We start from the raw sequence: 15,191 nt of genomic DNA, 5'->3' as shown, positions 1-15,191 counted from the left end.
TATGAACCTGCCTGCACTAGTGTACACTTGTGTCTTTGACAGATCATTACTAGGGAGTTACGTACAGGTATGATCAGATGATGCATTTATTTAAAGATCAGGCCAGAACAAATATGAAAGTAAATCACATACAAATGTATGTTGAGTACCTGTACCGGCATACAGAGCACTGTGCATGTGATAATCAGATAAGTCAATGCAAACAAGCTTTAAATAACAATTTTTCCTTTCGCCTTTTATGTGAATGCGAGTTCATTTTTTTTTACTCCAGTATGAATATTTTCTGTTCCATGACCAAAAATTTACAAATGGACAAAAATGTCCCTATACTTATACACCTGTTAAGTATAAATATAACAAGGCAAAACACTTTGTGCAATTCATCTTTCCTTAATTTCCTGACAACCTTTGGAATTAAAAGAAATAATGGGGCAAGAGACCCAATTTAATACATAATGACACTTTGATATCCAAGAAGTACCGACACACAAAATTTGTAGCTATTATGAAATATGCCCTGGACAATATGTCACACAGACAGATACTACAGTCCACTGTGGTAGTACTAGTGGGGACTAATCATTGAAGTCATGGAAATGACAGCAAATATGCAGCAGGGTAGACATACTAACAATACTTTTTTTGTGACATTAGGTCCAGAAATGTTATGGCAAAAGAAGTTTACCAACACAAAACAGACCCATCCACATAATCGTCTCCCAACTACAGTTTATGCTTTATGCTGAGATCCCTCTCCCTCTCCAACTACCCTACCCCCCCCCCCCCCCCCCCCCCCCCCGGCTATATTTTGTGGACTTCTTATCATAACACTTTGCCTTGGCTGTTCAGACCATATTCTTTTTCATTCCTTCTTTAGCTACAAAGTTGATACTGTTTTTATTACATATACTGATATAGTATTATACATGTTTTCGCTTCAAATGTGCCGACACTCAGGACATGACACTAGTTGCATATTTCACGGTCATCAAGCACAAACTGGTAGATTTTCTGACACACAACCAGATAGCTAATTTTGCTATGTATTATGTTTAAACATTGAGCGACTTACCAATCAGAATGAATGTTACTAAGTATAACGCTACTGAACAAAAATCATCAAATTTGATCTGAAAATCATAAGCCATGGATCAATTTATGAGTATTGAACTGTGATGAAACAATGTTTTGGTTAACCATGACACCAATAGCTTTTTCAACAAGAACTTTTTAAAGACGTGTTACCCTGTTTTGCAAAAGTCATCCAAATACATATTGATCTCGACCTGTTAACAACAAGGGGGAGGGGCTGCATTTTTGCTAGTCTGAATAATTGTTGAACACTGGAAGGGCATTAATAATACTTGATAATTAATGGACTTTCAGTGTTACTTGGATGCTGATGAAAAGAAATTTGTGCGCCTTAGAAAAAGTACTGTCGTTATTTGGTTTAGTAATTACTGGTCATAGATTTACTGGAGAAATCTTGGAAGATACTGTTGTCTCCATAAACCTTGCTCAATTGGTTAAGACATAACTGTGTGCTAACAAGAATGACACTTCTCTATATGAATGAATAACAGATTCCATTGTCCTTATTTCAGAGAGGCAGACTTTTGAAACCTTTCCTTTTTGCAGCAGCCAAGTCACAGATGCTCTGAAGCCACACCCATGCAATGGCACACAAAGGAAATTATTTGAGGCAAAATAATCAGTTAAATAATACGATGATTTGGAAGACACCTATATTTACATCTTGACATCCTTACCTAGCCGTAATTCTCCAAAATTACCACATCCTATCTTCTTTCCAACCCTAAAATTGGGGCCCACCATCAGAACCCCTTGGTTACTGGAGCTGCCTTGTCGACTTGCACCATGCATGCTGCGAGCACTTTTTCGTCGACCTTGTTCCTCAGTCCTTTCGTAATCCCGTTTCTGCATGCCAAATTTTAATTGGCAGTCCCTTTACCTCCAATATTTACAACAATTCTGATAATCTGTTGAAGAAAACCGGTAGGGAAAGAGGAATTATAAACAGAGCACCGAAATCGTGCTCAAAATGAGGTGTTCATTGCTAATCATGCCATATTTCCGAAACCCTTTCCCGTGGTTCCATGCCATTTGGACAATTGTTCTCCATACTTATGAAAACATTCGTGGAAGTAGATGTCGTTTGGTCTATTATTTATGATTCACATTGTCGTTAACCCGGACAATTCAGCACAATCATTTGTTATTTTCCGTGTCTCGAATATCTTCTCCTGAGGAACTACACATCCTTCAGCTGTTTGACAGATAAATTCCTCCGCGATGTCCCAATCAAAACAGATATTCATTCAAATGTAGTTTAATAATCCATTGCATTAACACTGTAAAAATATTTTTGAATAGACGCAAAATATTCCAAATTATTTATAAAAAATTAAAATATCATCAGACCTATATCTTATGTGAAATTTTATTTCGGAAGTCAGTGACAAGTCACCGGCAATGTGCGCAAGTCGGGAATTCCCGTTACCAGGCGTAGTGTAATATTTATCGATAAACAGAGTAATTTCTGACCTTCTAGCCGTTAAAATAAAGTATTAACACCAATTTGATAGTATATGTCCGTTCCTTCACCAAGATTGTATATAAACATATAAATTTCAAGTGTTTCCTAGCGGAAGATTAATATATTCTATCACGCCAGATTTTACGTCACTTCCGTATCAACATTAGTACATGCGAGTTCACGAATATGGCGGCTGTTTTCAAACAAAATCGTACAGATGTAAACAAAACTTTCCGATAGTCTGTTCCACGATTGATGTCTTCACACATGATCAACCATGGTTGAGAAGGGTCGCTTCTTAGTCGTTATCTCGGTTCTTGAAGGTAAATGGTTCATACTGGAGTGTTTTGCATCATATAGAAATGCTAGTGGAATGACAGGTCCGATCTCGTTTATCACATCAGCGCCAGTTAACATTTTTGTTAAATGTTAAGCTGAGACTTCAACGCATACATCAGTTATGTATCTGGAATTGTTATATTTATGATGACACAGTAATTATATTTGCATGATTGCTTGCAAAACTGGATGTAATATCTGTATCGGATTGCAAGCATCCGCCCCCCCCTCCTTTTGTCAATGCCTGCAGATATACTCTACCAATTGAGCTAGCTGGTCGCCGACAGTCGACCAAGTCCAGTTCCCCCACCCAACTTTGATCAAGCAGATGGCTTCCTTTTAAAGGTAATTGTGGCAATTTTGTTTCTCCAATTGCATTTATGACCATGAGTATTTCATATTCATTTTATCTTTTTTCTGTAAGGACGACGATTTCCTAAGCGACCACGACATCAGATAATAGCAGAAGCTCGGTTTGATGGAGAACTTTTGTCAACTGATCCAGTAAATCATGTGGAAAATCCAGACTTTACACAGGAGTTGGCCTGGGAGCTGGACAAGAAAGGCTTACAGCAGCATCGACTTCAGAGAACGTCCATCAAGATTCAGTGCTATGCCTATGATAGTTCCAGTACAATGAAAGAAGCCATTGGCTATGTGGTATTGGATCTACGATCAGTGACTGCTAAACAGGTGATCATGCCCTTTCTGAGCTAAATAAGATCATTTATTTTTATTGCGTATCTGTAATATTTCGGGGGGGGGGTGGGGTGAAATTAAATAATAATTCAAACATTAGTTGTCTGTACCAACATATGTAGGGTAATTTGCAAATTATCAAACTGTTATGATAACTATGAAATTGATTATTTCCTGTATTTTAGATCGATAGATGTAATCATGAATTTTCTTCATAAAGTTCTCACAATACATTTAGTTGATGGACTCTTTCTCTTCAGACGGCGAAATGGTATCCTCTTTTACACTCCAAGTACAGTAAAAACAAGTCAGAAATTAAGCTTTCTATCTATCTGGATGAAGATAAAAGTGGTGAACAACCAAGCTTCCGAGCAAAGGAAGCTCCAGCAAGAAGTAAGGAAATACAAATGTTCTATTCAAATAAAAAAAGAAATAGGGTAAACAACAATTAATATATGACTGAAATTGATGATTTTTCTAATCTATGTATCATATTCTGCGTTTTCCTAATAGTCAACCAAAAATGGTAAAATCTGTAATTTGGCTCCGTATTCAAAAGTGGGTATTTCTTTCTTTGCTACTTATAGTAATCTCAGGATTTCTGTGAGTTGTATTTTTGACGATACTTATTACAGTTATTGAGGATCCAGCAGTTGGTCCAGATGAAGCCCGAGGACTGCGGCCAATACTCAATGAGGAGGAGGGCTACTACCAGATAGGACCAGCCTCCAAGTGCAAGGATCAGTTTGTCCTCTCAGTTACTATTGCATATGCTGCAAACTTGCCACAGGTATTGTATGTCAGATAATAATTGGGCAACAATCACTGATATATTTATTTTACTATTTACATCCATTAGTGTATATATATGCAATCATTTTCTTTAATGTCTGAATTTAAACAAATTTGCTCAACAGAAAATTGGTTTCTGTTTGTTAAGCTATTATATATAAGCAGAGAAATAGTTGATTTTTAAGAAGCAAAAAAAAAAATACAAAAAAACATGCAAATAATCTGTTTCTGTTTTGCTGATAGGTATTGCTTTTTGTGAAAACTAAAATACATAAATCTTTGCAAAATCAAAGATGACTAAAATGCTACTGATGCTTACCAATACCTCCTGTATTGATTGAAAGTGTCCTTTGTTCAATTTATATTTTTGTCTGAACTGACCAAATAACTGGGTTGTCCCCTGAAACCCTTCAATTCTGGCTCGTCCTGACTTGTGTCTATTTTGGTGCAGTCACATAAACACCTTGAATGTCACACATAACCATTTCATTGGTTGTGCTGAGTGAGTCTGTATACCTGGACACTTTCTATTTTATTGCAATAATAACAAAAGGTTTAATAGCCATCAAAATTAGTCCTCAATTTGAGTGTGACAGTAAATTGATAAAGTTAAAAATTGAAAATATCTTATATAATAAATATATTAGGATGGAATATTTTCTTATACCAAGTAATTATCTGACCTGTTACCATCAAATAAGTGTAATTGTAAATTAGCTAATATTTGTTTTTATAAAATGTCCTATTATTCTTGTTTTTTATATATATGCTTTCACAATACACATTTTAATTATCATACTATTCTTGGTTTTTATTTCCTGAGTAACGAGTTTTCTCTGATCTATTTAAACTTTCCACAAACAAACTCCCAAATTGTATGTGGTCCTATTCGTGTTGATAAGACTGTATTGTTCCACTTGTGACTTTCAGCTGATACCCAGTACACAACCCTTACCTCCTGATGCCAGTGGCTACTTTTTCTACTTCTCCCTACTTGGGAACGATGTCACAAATGAGGTATTCAATGATCTTATCAGCCCCAACTTCCCAGCGGAGAGGGCATCTGTTCGGATCAGGACGAGTGTGGACGCCCTGCGACTGTTTTTCTCCCATCAGCCAGGCATTCAGGTCAGTTGACGCATCTTTATCATGATGAGTGTGGTATGCGTTTATTTTCGTATACAAAAAATAATAAAATATTTTTTTGATATGGATATTTGGTGCATTACTTAATTATAAAAGTAATCTATTAAAATGATCTACAATGGCCTTCAAAATTGATTTGTTTCCTGCATATAATTTTCTTTACGCTAGATTTCTGCAAGGCTTACGTTTGACACCTGGACTTTTCTTTTTGATTGAAACTCACATTATTATTCAAATCTTTTATATTAAGTTACTTATAACTCGAGAGTAAAATGTTTTTAAGATCGGTGCTTGGCAGGATTTTTGGCAATTAAACATTTAAAAAATTATTCAGTATACAAGGCAGACATATTTTAACTTGCAATAATTGAAAGAAAGATACTGGTAAGTTCTAAACTATTACTGAGAGGAGTGGGAATGTGTATGCAATTAATCACATCATTGCCTAAAAATTACCTAAAAACAGAATTCACCTACCTTTTTCAAGTTTTGTTTGTCCGTATTAGAATACTATTTGGTCTTAGTGAAGCCTCATGTCAGAAGGGTAGAAGCTTTGTAAATTAAATAAACGTGATATTGAAATATACCTGGAAGTGATACGTTCAGAACATTAGAATATAACCCCAGGTTGACAGCAACAAGTGTTTGTTTCAGGTTCACCTGTGTTGTGGGGAGCAGTCTCTTGGGAGCTGTGAGGTTCCACTCAATTCTCTCCTTCAAAAGAACAGTACAGAAATTTATATGAAACCAGTGGCTGTGGAAGGATCATTTCAGGTAATTATAAGATAACAGGAGCCGGAGTGGCAAAAGTGGTTAAGGCGTCTGATATTCTGCTACCACTAGCCCTCCACCACTGGGTCGCGGGTCCAAGACCTACGTGGGGCAGTCGCCAGGTACTGGCCTGAATCGGTGTTTTTTCTGACTTTCCGACTTTCCTCCCCCACCATAACCTTGCACGTCCTTAAATACCATAGCTGTAAAATAATGATAATAATTTGAGGTTCTTATATACCGCTTGATCACAACCTAGTTCGTAGGTTGTCTCAAAGCGGTTCACAAACTATTATCAGTGGTTATAGGGCCTTTGCAACCAGCCATGCAATACGTTTCTCAACTCCCTGGGGAGCATACAGCCAGTGCTGCCATTTTGGCGCTCACAGCTAGCATTCAACAATTCTAGCACTGCCCAACCACATTCTCATTTACAGCTGAGTAGACTGAAACAAGCGGAGTAAAGTATCTTGCTCAAGGATACAACACTGCCGTGACGTGACTCGAACCTGCAACCCTTCAGTCACGAGCCTTGCTTCCTACCACTAGACTACTGTGTCTCCAGTGACACAAACGAACAAAAAATTATAAGAGACAGATATTATTTGATTTTTGTTTTCTACAATAAACGTTTTTCAGTGATTTATGCAAAATACATCTTGGAGTCTTTGACTCTTCTTTTGACTGAGACTCAGCTCATTTTAAAATTCATTTAATGTTATATGGGACACAAAATTTCCAAATTCTTGTCTTGGACTCATCAAAAATATTTCTACAAAAATCTAAGCTATTTATTGAGCAGAGGATAAGAAAATTATTGTACAGATTCTTTTTGTTTTGTCTTCCTAAATGTTGATAAAAAATAAAACGTCTTTTTCTTGACTTCCAGTTAATTCCACCAAACAAGACAAAGCAGCAGATACCAAGTGTACCAAGCGACCTGTCTCCTGCTGTCGGCGTGTCAGTCATACTCAGGAAGGAGGATATGGTATGTAGCTAAGTAACAGGAGTTCCCAAAGTTGGTCAAGCTTAATTCACCTTTCCATAAAGAGTCCTGAAGTATAGTTTCATTCAACTTCAAATGTTTAATCCTGCTTAAACTTGTGTACAAAAAATGCTGTCGGTTACATGCCAAATATCTGTATGCAAGGTACCTGTTTTTGAGTGTTTCACCATATCATTTGAATTTTTCATACTGTACAGTAGTAGTCTGGTGATAACATCAATAGCAAATATGTTTAAATATATTAAGCACCTCATAAACAATTCATATTTAGAATTTTGTCCTCTTTTGCAGGCAATGAAATCACCTGTGAAGGAATCTCCACCTCGTAAAGACCAGGATGTACAGAGGGATTCTTCTCCACCCCGACCCAAAGAGTCCCCTAAAACTAAAAAATCCCCGCCTAAAGGGACCAAATCTAAATCTAAAACAAAAGGCAAGGACAAAGAGGTAGTCCCCAAGCAGGCGGCAGCTGATGACTATCCGGACGATTTTGAGGAGGAAAATACTCACGAAAACTTGAGTAGTATTGAAGAGGATAGATTGAGAGAAAGTAAGGAGAAACTTGTCTAAAGTTCTATGGACAGCACATTTCATATAATTTCAAAATTTGTATAGATGTCTGAGATCAACATGTCTGAGAAAGATTGAACTATCAAACACCAACGCATTTTTCACTGCAGTGATTATAATTAAACTGTTTTAAGTGTTTTGTTCCCTACAATGATTACAATGGAACTTTTTTTTCCGCAGTCTTTTGTTCCCTGTAGTGGTAATAACTATTATAATTGCAATAATTTCTTTTCAATGTTTCCTGCTGTTCAGTTATTTTTGACGTATTACATGTTTAGAAGCAGCAAAGAAATCTGACCAAAGGGGAGATAAGCCAGCCAGACGGAGCCTGTCCCCACCCACAGCTAGTCCTGTAAGGCCCTCTGATCAAGGTAACTCCAACGCTACTATTTTTACATCTATTAAAGAGTTGGAAAGTGAACTTGGGCTTCTTCTCAGAGGGATGATAGGATCTTTTTTTTCAATTACACTATGAATTGAAGTGTTATCACAAATTATTTTTGATTTTAAAAATGTATTAAAAGAAAATTTGATTAATTACACATTAAAAGAACTTAACAATTATTTAATTTATCAAATCATTTTTACAAAGACAGTGATAGGCTTTCTTTGGTGTGACAAGCATTACTATTCTAACAATTGAAACCCAGGGTGATGTAAGGTTAAATGGGTGTAAACCCAGTGTGACTTAAGGTTAAATAGGTGTAAACCCAGTGTGATTTAAGGTTAAATGGGTGTAAACCCAGTGTGATGTAAGGTTAAATGGGTGTAACCTCAGTGTGATGTAAGGTTAAATGGGTGTAAACCCAGTGTGATGTAAGGTTAAATGGGTGTTATTTCTGCTCTTAAACTCCTTTTATATCATTATAGGTGCAGCAGGCAGCATAGACACAACCTCACACCATGTGGCTATCCCACCTCAGGCCCATCATTTCACCTTTTCCATCGACCTCCGCAGCATCAAGGACATGGCCAGCACAAACACACTCTACGTCTTTATCAGGTATACATGTTCAAAACCAGTATAACAAGGTTGTTAGCAATATATAAAAAAAAAAACATGTATAATTTCTGTTACATATAATATCCCCTATTGTCGTCACTTCATAAGGAACAATGCACTGACATCACAAATTCATAACAAAGGCAAAAGCAGTAGTGTTTTCCTTCAATTTCTCCATTCATTTATTTTTAAATTTATGATTGTGCATAATTTTGTTGATTATTAGATAAAAAGAGTCTAAAAATTATACCCAAAAGGGCTATTTTACACAGTTATAAGGAAATCAGCGTAAGCTTGTTTTCACCAAGTCACATTATGTATTGGCACAGTGTTTAAGTTCCTCTATTGCTGTGAAATCAAAGCAGAGAAAAGAAGCAATTAAAGATTTGGTAGTGATTTTTATAAATGTAGAAATGTATTCTATACCTAGATCTAGAAAAACGTTAAATTGTTTGAGATAGGTGTAGCTTATTGGTGATGTCTAAGGATTCACCAACTGTAACTGGGATATGCCAAGAGTGAAATATCTGTTTAAGTTAAAGGAAGTCTTTTATTCAGGTCATTCTAAAAAATAAAACACTACAAATAAACTTTTCAATGTGTTTAATAACATATCAGTGCATTTATAACATATCAGTGTTGTTTTTCTTCCTTAGGTACACGTACCCATTCTTCGGTAGTGCAGCACCCATCTCAACCAACCCACCTGTCGAGATACGCAAAGGGATGGAAGTCCTATTGCCACAGTCCTTCTGTGCTTTTGACTTTGCTTGTACTCTAGCACAGCTTCAGGAGACTTTCCTCAGGTATGTACTAGATGGTCCTCAGGTAGGGTAGTAGACCTTCCTCAGGTATGTTAATAGATGGTCTTCAGGTAGGGTAGTAGACCTTCCTCAGGTATGTTAATAGATGGTCTTCAGGTAGGGTAGTAGACTTTCCTCAGGTATGTTAATAGATGGTCTTCAGGATGGGTAGTAGACTTTCCTCAGGTATGTTAATATATGGTCCTCAGGATGGGTAGTAGACTTTCCTCAGGTATGTTATAGATGGTCCTCAGGATGGGTAGTAGACTTTCCTCAGGTATGTTAATAGATGGTCTTCAGGATGGGTCGTAGACTTTCCTCAGGTATGTTAATATATGGTCTTCAGGTAGGGTTGTAGACCTTCCTCAGGTACGTTAATAGATGACCTTCAGGTAGGGTAGTGGACTTTCCTCAGGTATGTTAATATATGGTCTTCAGGTAGGGGTGTAGACCTTCCTCAGGTATGTTAATATATGGTCTTTAGGTAGGGTAGTAGACTTTCCTCAGGAATGTTAATATATGGTCCTCAGGATGGGTAGTAGGCTTTCCTCAGGTATGTTATAGATGGTCCTCAGGTAGGGTAGTAGACCTTTCTCAGGTATTTTAATAGATGGTCTTCAGGTAGGGTAGTAGACCTTCCTCAGGTACGTTAATAGATGGTCTTCAGGTAGGGTAGTAGACTTTCCGCAGGTATGTTAATAGATGGTCTTCAGGTAGGGTTGCAGACCTTCCTCAGGTAGGTTAATAGATGATAGGAAAGTAGACTTTCCTCAGGTATGTTAATAGATGATAGGAAAGTAGACTTTCCTCAGGTATGTTAATAAATGGTCTTCAGGTAGGGTTGTAGACCTTCCTCAGGTACGTTAATAGATGACCTTCAGGATGGGTAGTAGACCTTCCTCAGGTATGTTAATAGATGGTCCTCAGGTAGGGTAGTAGACCTTTCTCAGGTATTTTAATAGATGGTCTTCAGGTAGGGTAGTAGACCTTCCTCAGGTATGTTAATAGATGGTCCTCAGGTAGGGTAGTAGACCTTCCTCAGGTATGTTAATAGATAGATGGTCTTCAGGTAGGGTAGTAGACTTTCCTCAGGTCTGTTAATAGATGGTCTTCAGGATGGGGAGTAGACTTTCCTCAGGTATGTTAATAGATGGTCTTCAGGATGGGGAGTAGACTTTCCTCAGGTATGTTAATAGATGACCTTCAGGTAGTGTAGTAGACTTTTCTCAGGTATGTTAATAGATGGTCTTCAGGTAGGGTCGTAGACCTTCCTCAGGTACGTTAATAGATGACCTTCAGGATGGGTAGTAGACCTTCCTCAGGTATGTTAATATATGGTCTTCAGGGAGGGGAGTAGACTTTTCTCAGGTATGTTAATATATGGTCTTCAGGTAGGGTAGTAGACCTTCCTCAGGTATGTTAATAGATGGTCTTCAGGATGGGGAGTAGACTTTCCTCAGGTATGTTAATAGATGGTCTTCAGGATGGGTAGGAGACTTTCCTCAGGTATGTTAATATATGGTCTTCAGGTAGGGTTGTAGACCTTCCTCAGGTATGTTAATATATGGTCTTCAGGTTAGGTAGTAGACTTTCCTCAGGTATGTTAATAGATGGTCTTCAGGTAGGGTAGTAGACCTTCCTCAGGTATGTTAATAGATGACCTTCAGGTAGTGTAGTAGACTTTCCTCAGGTATGTTAATAGATGGTCTTCAGGTAGGGTCGTAGACCTTCCTCAGGTATGTTAATAGATGACTTCAGGTAGGGTAGTAGACTTTCCGCAGGTATGTTAATAGATGGTCTTCAGGTAGGGTAGTAGACTTTTCTCATGTATGTTAATAGATGGTCTTCAGGAAGGGTAGTAGACCTTCCTCAGGTATGTTAATAGATGGTCTTCAGGTAGGGTAGTAGACTTTCCTCAGTTATGTTAATAGATGGTCTTCAGGTAGGGTAGTTGACTTTTCTCAGGTATGTTAATATATGGTCTTCAGGTAGGGTAGTAGACTTTTCTCATGTATGTTAATAGATGGTCTTCAGGTAGGGTAGTTGACTTTTCTCAGGTATGTTAATATATGGTCTTCAGGTAGGGTTGTAGACCTTCCTCAGGTACGTTAATAGATGACCTTCAGGTAGGGTAGTGGACCTTCCTCAGGTATGTTAATTGATGATAGAAAAATTAGACCTTCCGCAGGTATGTTAATAGATGGTCTTCAGGTAGGGTAGTAGACCTTCCTCAGGTATGTTAATAGATGGTCTTAAGGTAGGGTAGTAGACCTTCCTCAGGTATGTTAATAGATGACCTTCAGGTAGGGTAGTAGACCTTCCTCAGGTACGTTAATAGATGACCTTCAGGTAGGATATTAGACTTTCCTCAGGTATGTTAATATATGGTCCTCAGGATGGGTAGTAGACCTTCCTCAGGTATGTTAATAGATGACCTTCAGGTAGGGTAGTAGACTTTCCTCAGGTATGTTAATATATGGTCTTCAGGTAGGGTAGTTGACTTTTCTCAGGTATGTTAATATATGGTCTTCAGGTAGGGTAGTAGACCTTCCTCAGGTATGTTAATATATGGTCTTCAGGTAGGGTAGTAGACCTTTCTCAGGTATGTTATAGATGGTCTTCAGGTAGGGTAGTAGACCTTCCTCAGGTATGTTAATATATGGTCCTCAGGATGGGTAGTAGACCTTCCTCAGGGATGTTAATATATGGTCTTCAGGTTGGGTATTACTTTCCTCAGGTATGTTAATATATGGTCCTCAGGATGGGTAGTAGACCTTCCTCAGGTATGTTAATAGATGGTCCTCAGGTAGGGTAGTAGACCTTTCTCAGGTATGTTATAGATGGTCTTCAGGTAGGGTAGTGGACCTTCCTCAGGTATGTTAATAGATGACTCCAGGTAGGGTAGTAGACTTTCCTCAGGCAGGTTGGGTATTACTTTCCTCAGGTATGTTAATAGATAGTCTTCAGGTAGGGTAGTAGACCTGCCTCAGGTATGTTAATATATGGTCTTCAGGTAGGGTAGTAGCCCTTCCTCAGGTATGTTAATAGATGACTCCAGGTAGGGTAGTAGACTTTCCTCAGGCAGGTTGGGTATTACTTTCCTCAGGTATGTTAATAGATAGTCTTCAGGTAGGGTAGTAGACTTTCCATAGGTATGTTAATAGATGGTCTTCAGGTAGGGTCGTAGACCTTCCTCAGGTATGTTAATAGATGACTCCAGGTAGGGTAGTAGACTTTCCGCAGGTATGTTAATAGATGGTCTTCAGATAGGGTAGTAGACTTTTCTCAGGTATGTTAATAGATGGTCTTCAGGTAGGGTCGTAGACCTTCCTCAGGAATGTTAATATATGGTCTTCAGGAAGGGTAGTAGACCTTGCTCAGGTATGTTAATAGATAGTCCGCAGGATGGGTAGTAGACTTTTCTCAGGTATGTTAATAGATGAGGTATGTTAATAGATGACTCCAGGTAGGGTAGTAGACTTTTCTCAGGTATGTTAATCGATGGTCTTCAGGAAGGGTACTAGACCTTCCTCAGGTATGTTAATAGATAGTCTTCAGGTAGGGTAGTAGGCTTTCCATAGGTATGTTAATATATGGTCTGCAGGTAGGGTAGTAGACTTTCCATAGGTATGTTAATAGATGGTCTTCAGGATGGGTAGTAGACTTTTCTCAGGTATGTTAATAGATGGTCTTCAGGAAGGGTAGTAGACTTTCCTCAGGTATGTTAATAGATGGTCCTCAGGTAGGGTAGTAGACCTTCCTCAGGTATGTTAATATATGGTCTTCAGGTAGGGTAGTAGACTTTTCTCAGGTATGTTGATATATGGTCTTCAGGTAGGGTTGTAGACCTTCCTCAGGTACGTTAATAGATGACCATCAGGTAGGGTAGTAGACCTTCCTCAGGTATGTTAAGGTATGTTAATATATGGTCTTCAGGTAGGGTAGTAGGCTTTCCTCAGGTATGTTAATAGATGGTCTTCAGGATGGGTAGTAGACTTTCCTCAGTTATGTAAATAGATGGTCTTCAGGAAGGGTAGTAGACTTTCCTCAGGTATGTTAATAGATGGTCTTCAGGTAGGGTAGTAGACCTTCCTCAGGTATGTTAATAGATGATAGGGTAGTAGACCTTCCCCGAACAGGGCAAGAACTTTTTAAAGTACTGGTCGTTTGTGGAAGTGGATTTAAAAAAAAGTACTTGCCTATGGGTGAAATATACTGGTCCAAAATTTGTACATACATACAGGTACTTTTTATGGAATAAACCTATATGTACTATTATAATCTTTTAACAGAAACAACCTTTTTTGTTTGCCTATTAAGTAATAAAACCATGTGCTGTAAATAAAGTACTGTTCATTTAAAATGTTTGCACTGGTCCATTGGGAAACTTGCATTTTCCAGCAGACAATAGGGTGATATTTCTTCCACTGTTAGGGGTGATACACCTTCCACAGGTGTTATTACCTGTGTTTGCTTAAATATGTTTCCTTATGATGCCCCTTGTTATATTCGCCAGGTAAATGTTTACCTGCTGTATGGTGCCCCTTGTGATATTTACCTTTGTTTAATTGTGTACGTGTAGAGTGCACCTGGTGGTTATTTACTTGTAAATGTTTGTTGCTCCGGTAGGGTGCCTCTGATTGTGGAAGTTTGGCACAGAGACAAGCAGCTGTCCAAGGATGTGTTACTGGGCACGGCGCGACTTCCTCTGGGCAACATTATCACTGCGGACAAAATGAGGATAGCGGTCAGTATCACCAATGCTAACTTCATCATACTTCCTAACATATCATTACACTTCATCACATATCATAACACTTCATCACATGTCATAACACTTCATCACATATCATTACACTTCAATACCTTGTCATTACACTTCATCACATGTCATTACACTTCATCACATATCATTACACTTCATCACATATCATTACACTTCATCACATATCATTACACTTCATCGCATATTATTACACTTCATCACATATCATTACACTTCATCACATATTGTTATGCTTCATCACATATCAATACACTTCATCACATATTATTACACTTCATCACATATCATTACACTTCATCACATATCATTAGACTCTATCCCATGTCATTACACTTCACATATCATTACACTTCATCGCATATCATTATACTTCATCACATATCATAGCACTTTACATATATTACACTTTTTTTCTGTTAGTGTTAAGAGACTAATGTATGGTTTGTTTCAGCAGAGTAAGACTGGAAGTATAGGATGGAGACAGGCTTGCAGTGACCGGGTCACAGTCCAGGCTAACGACAGGTCAGTATAACCTCTCCCTTTTTGTATATATTTTTTAGGTCACCTGAGACAAAGTCTCAAGTGACCTATTGCGATCGCCTTTTGTCCGTCGTCGTGCGTCCGTAAACAATTTACATTTTCGACTTCTTCTCCAAAACCCCTGAACCAATTTCAATGAAATTTTGCAGGGACCTTCCATGGACAAAGGTCAACAAAAA

At 38.0% G+C, this 15,191-nt stretch overlaps 2 protein-coding genes across 10 annotated transcripts in view; one reads left to right on the top strand and one right to left on the bottom strand.

Moving 5' to 3' along the window:
• The window catches only part of LOC110445686 (casein kinase I-like), a 48,866-nt gene extending 46,555 nt beyond the window's left edge, over window positions 1–2,311 (bottom strand). For 4 of the 8 annotated variants that reach the window (XM_021490442.1, XM_021490446.1, XM_021490444.1 and 1 more), the window contains exon 1: window positions 1,770–2,310. In XM_021490442.1, the coding sequence (XP_021346117.1) occupies window positions 1,770–1,944 (175 nt within the window). In that variant the 5' untranslated portion in view covers window positions 1,945–2,310. Of the gene's footprint in view, window positions 1–1,769 lie in introns of all 8 variants that reach the window. The other 4 variants (XM_021490447.1, XM_021490449.1, XM_021490445.1 and 1 more) reach the window with 3 other exon arrangements.
• A 210-nt stretch (window positions 2,312–2,521) lies between these two features.
• Window positions 2,522–15,191, top strand: part of LOC110445685 (centrosomal protein of 120 kDa-like) — a 22,207-nt gene continuing 9,537 nt past the window's right edge. Inside the window, exons 1-13 of one of the 2 annotated variants that reach the window (XM_021490440.1) lie at window positions 2,522–2,880; window positions 3,321–3,589; window positions 3,856–3,988; window positions 4,231–4,385; window positions 5,318–5,515; window positions 6,188–6,307; window positions 7,194–7,292; window positions 7,602–7,860; window positions 8,159–8,251; window positions 8,751–8,883; window positions 9,540–9,689; window positions 14,316–14,433; window positions 14,924–14,994. In XM_021490440.1, the coding sequence (XP_021346115.1) occupies window positions 2,835–2,880; window positions 3,321–3,589; window positions 3,856–3,988; window positions 4,231–4,385; window positions 5,318–5,515; window positions 6,188–6,307; window positions 7,194–7,292; window positions 7,602–7,860; window positions 8,159–8,251; window positions 8,751–8,883; window positions 9,540–9,689; window positions 14,316–14,433; window positions 14,924–14,994 (1,844 nt within the window). In that variant the 5' untranslated portion in view covers window positions 2,522–2,834. The remainder of the gene's footprint in view (window positions 2,881–3,320; window positions 3,590–3,855; window positions 3,989–4,230; window positions 4,386–5,317; window positions 5,516–6,187; window positions 6,308–7,193; window positions 7,293–7,601; window positions 7,861–8,158; window positions 8,252–8,750; window positions 8,884–9,539; window positions 9,690–14,315; window positions 14,434–14,923; window positions 14,995–15,191) is intronic. The other variant, XM_021490441.1, reaches the window with a different exon arrangement.

This window comes from Mizuhopecten yessoensis, unplaced genomic scaffold (assembly GCF_002113885.1).
Source record: "Mizuhopecten yessoensis strain PY_sf001 unplaced genomic scaffold, ASM211388v2 scaffold2329, whole genome shotgun sequence".
NCBI classification, from domain to species: domain Eukaryota; kingdom Metazoa; phylum Mollusca; class Bivalvia; order Pectinida; family Pectinidae; genus Mizuhopecten; species Mizuhopecten yessoensis.
This window is presented reverse-complemented; position numbering and strand designations above follow the sequence as displayed.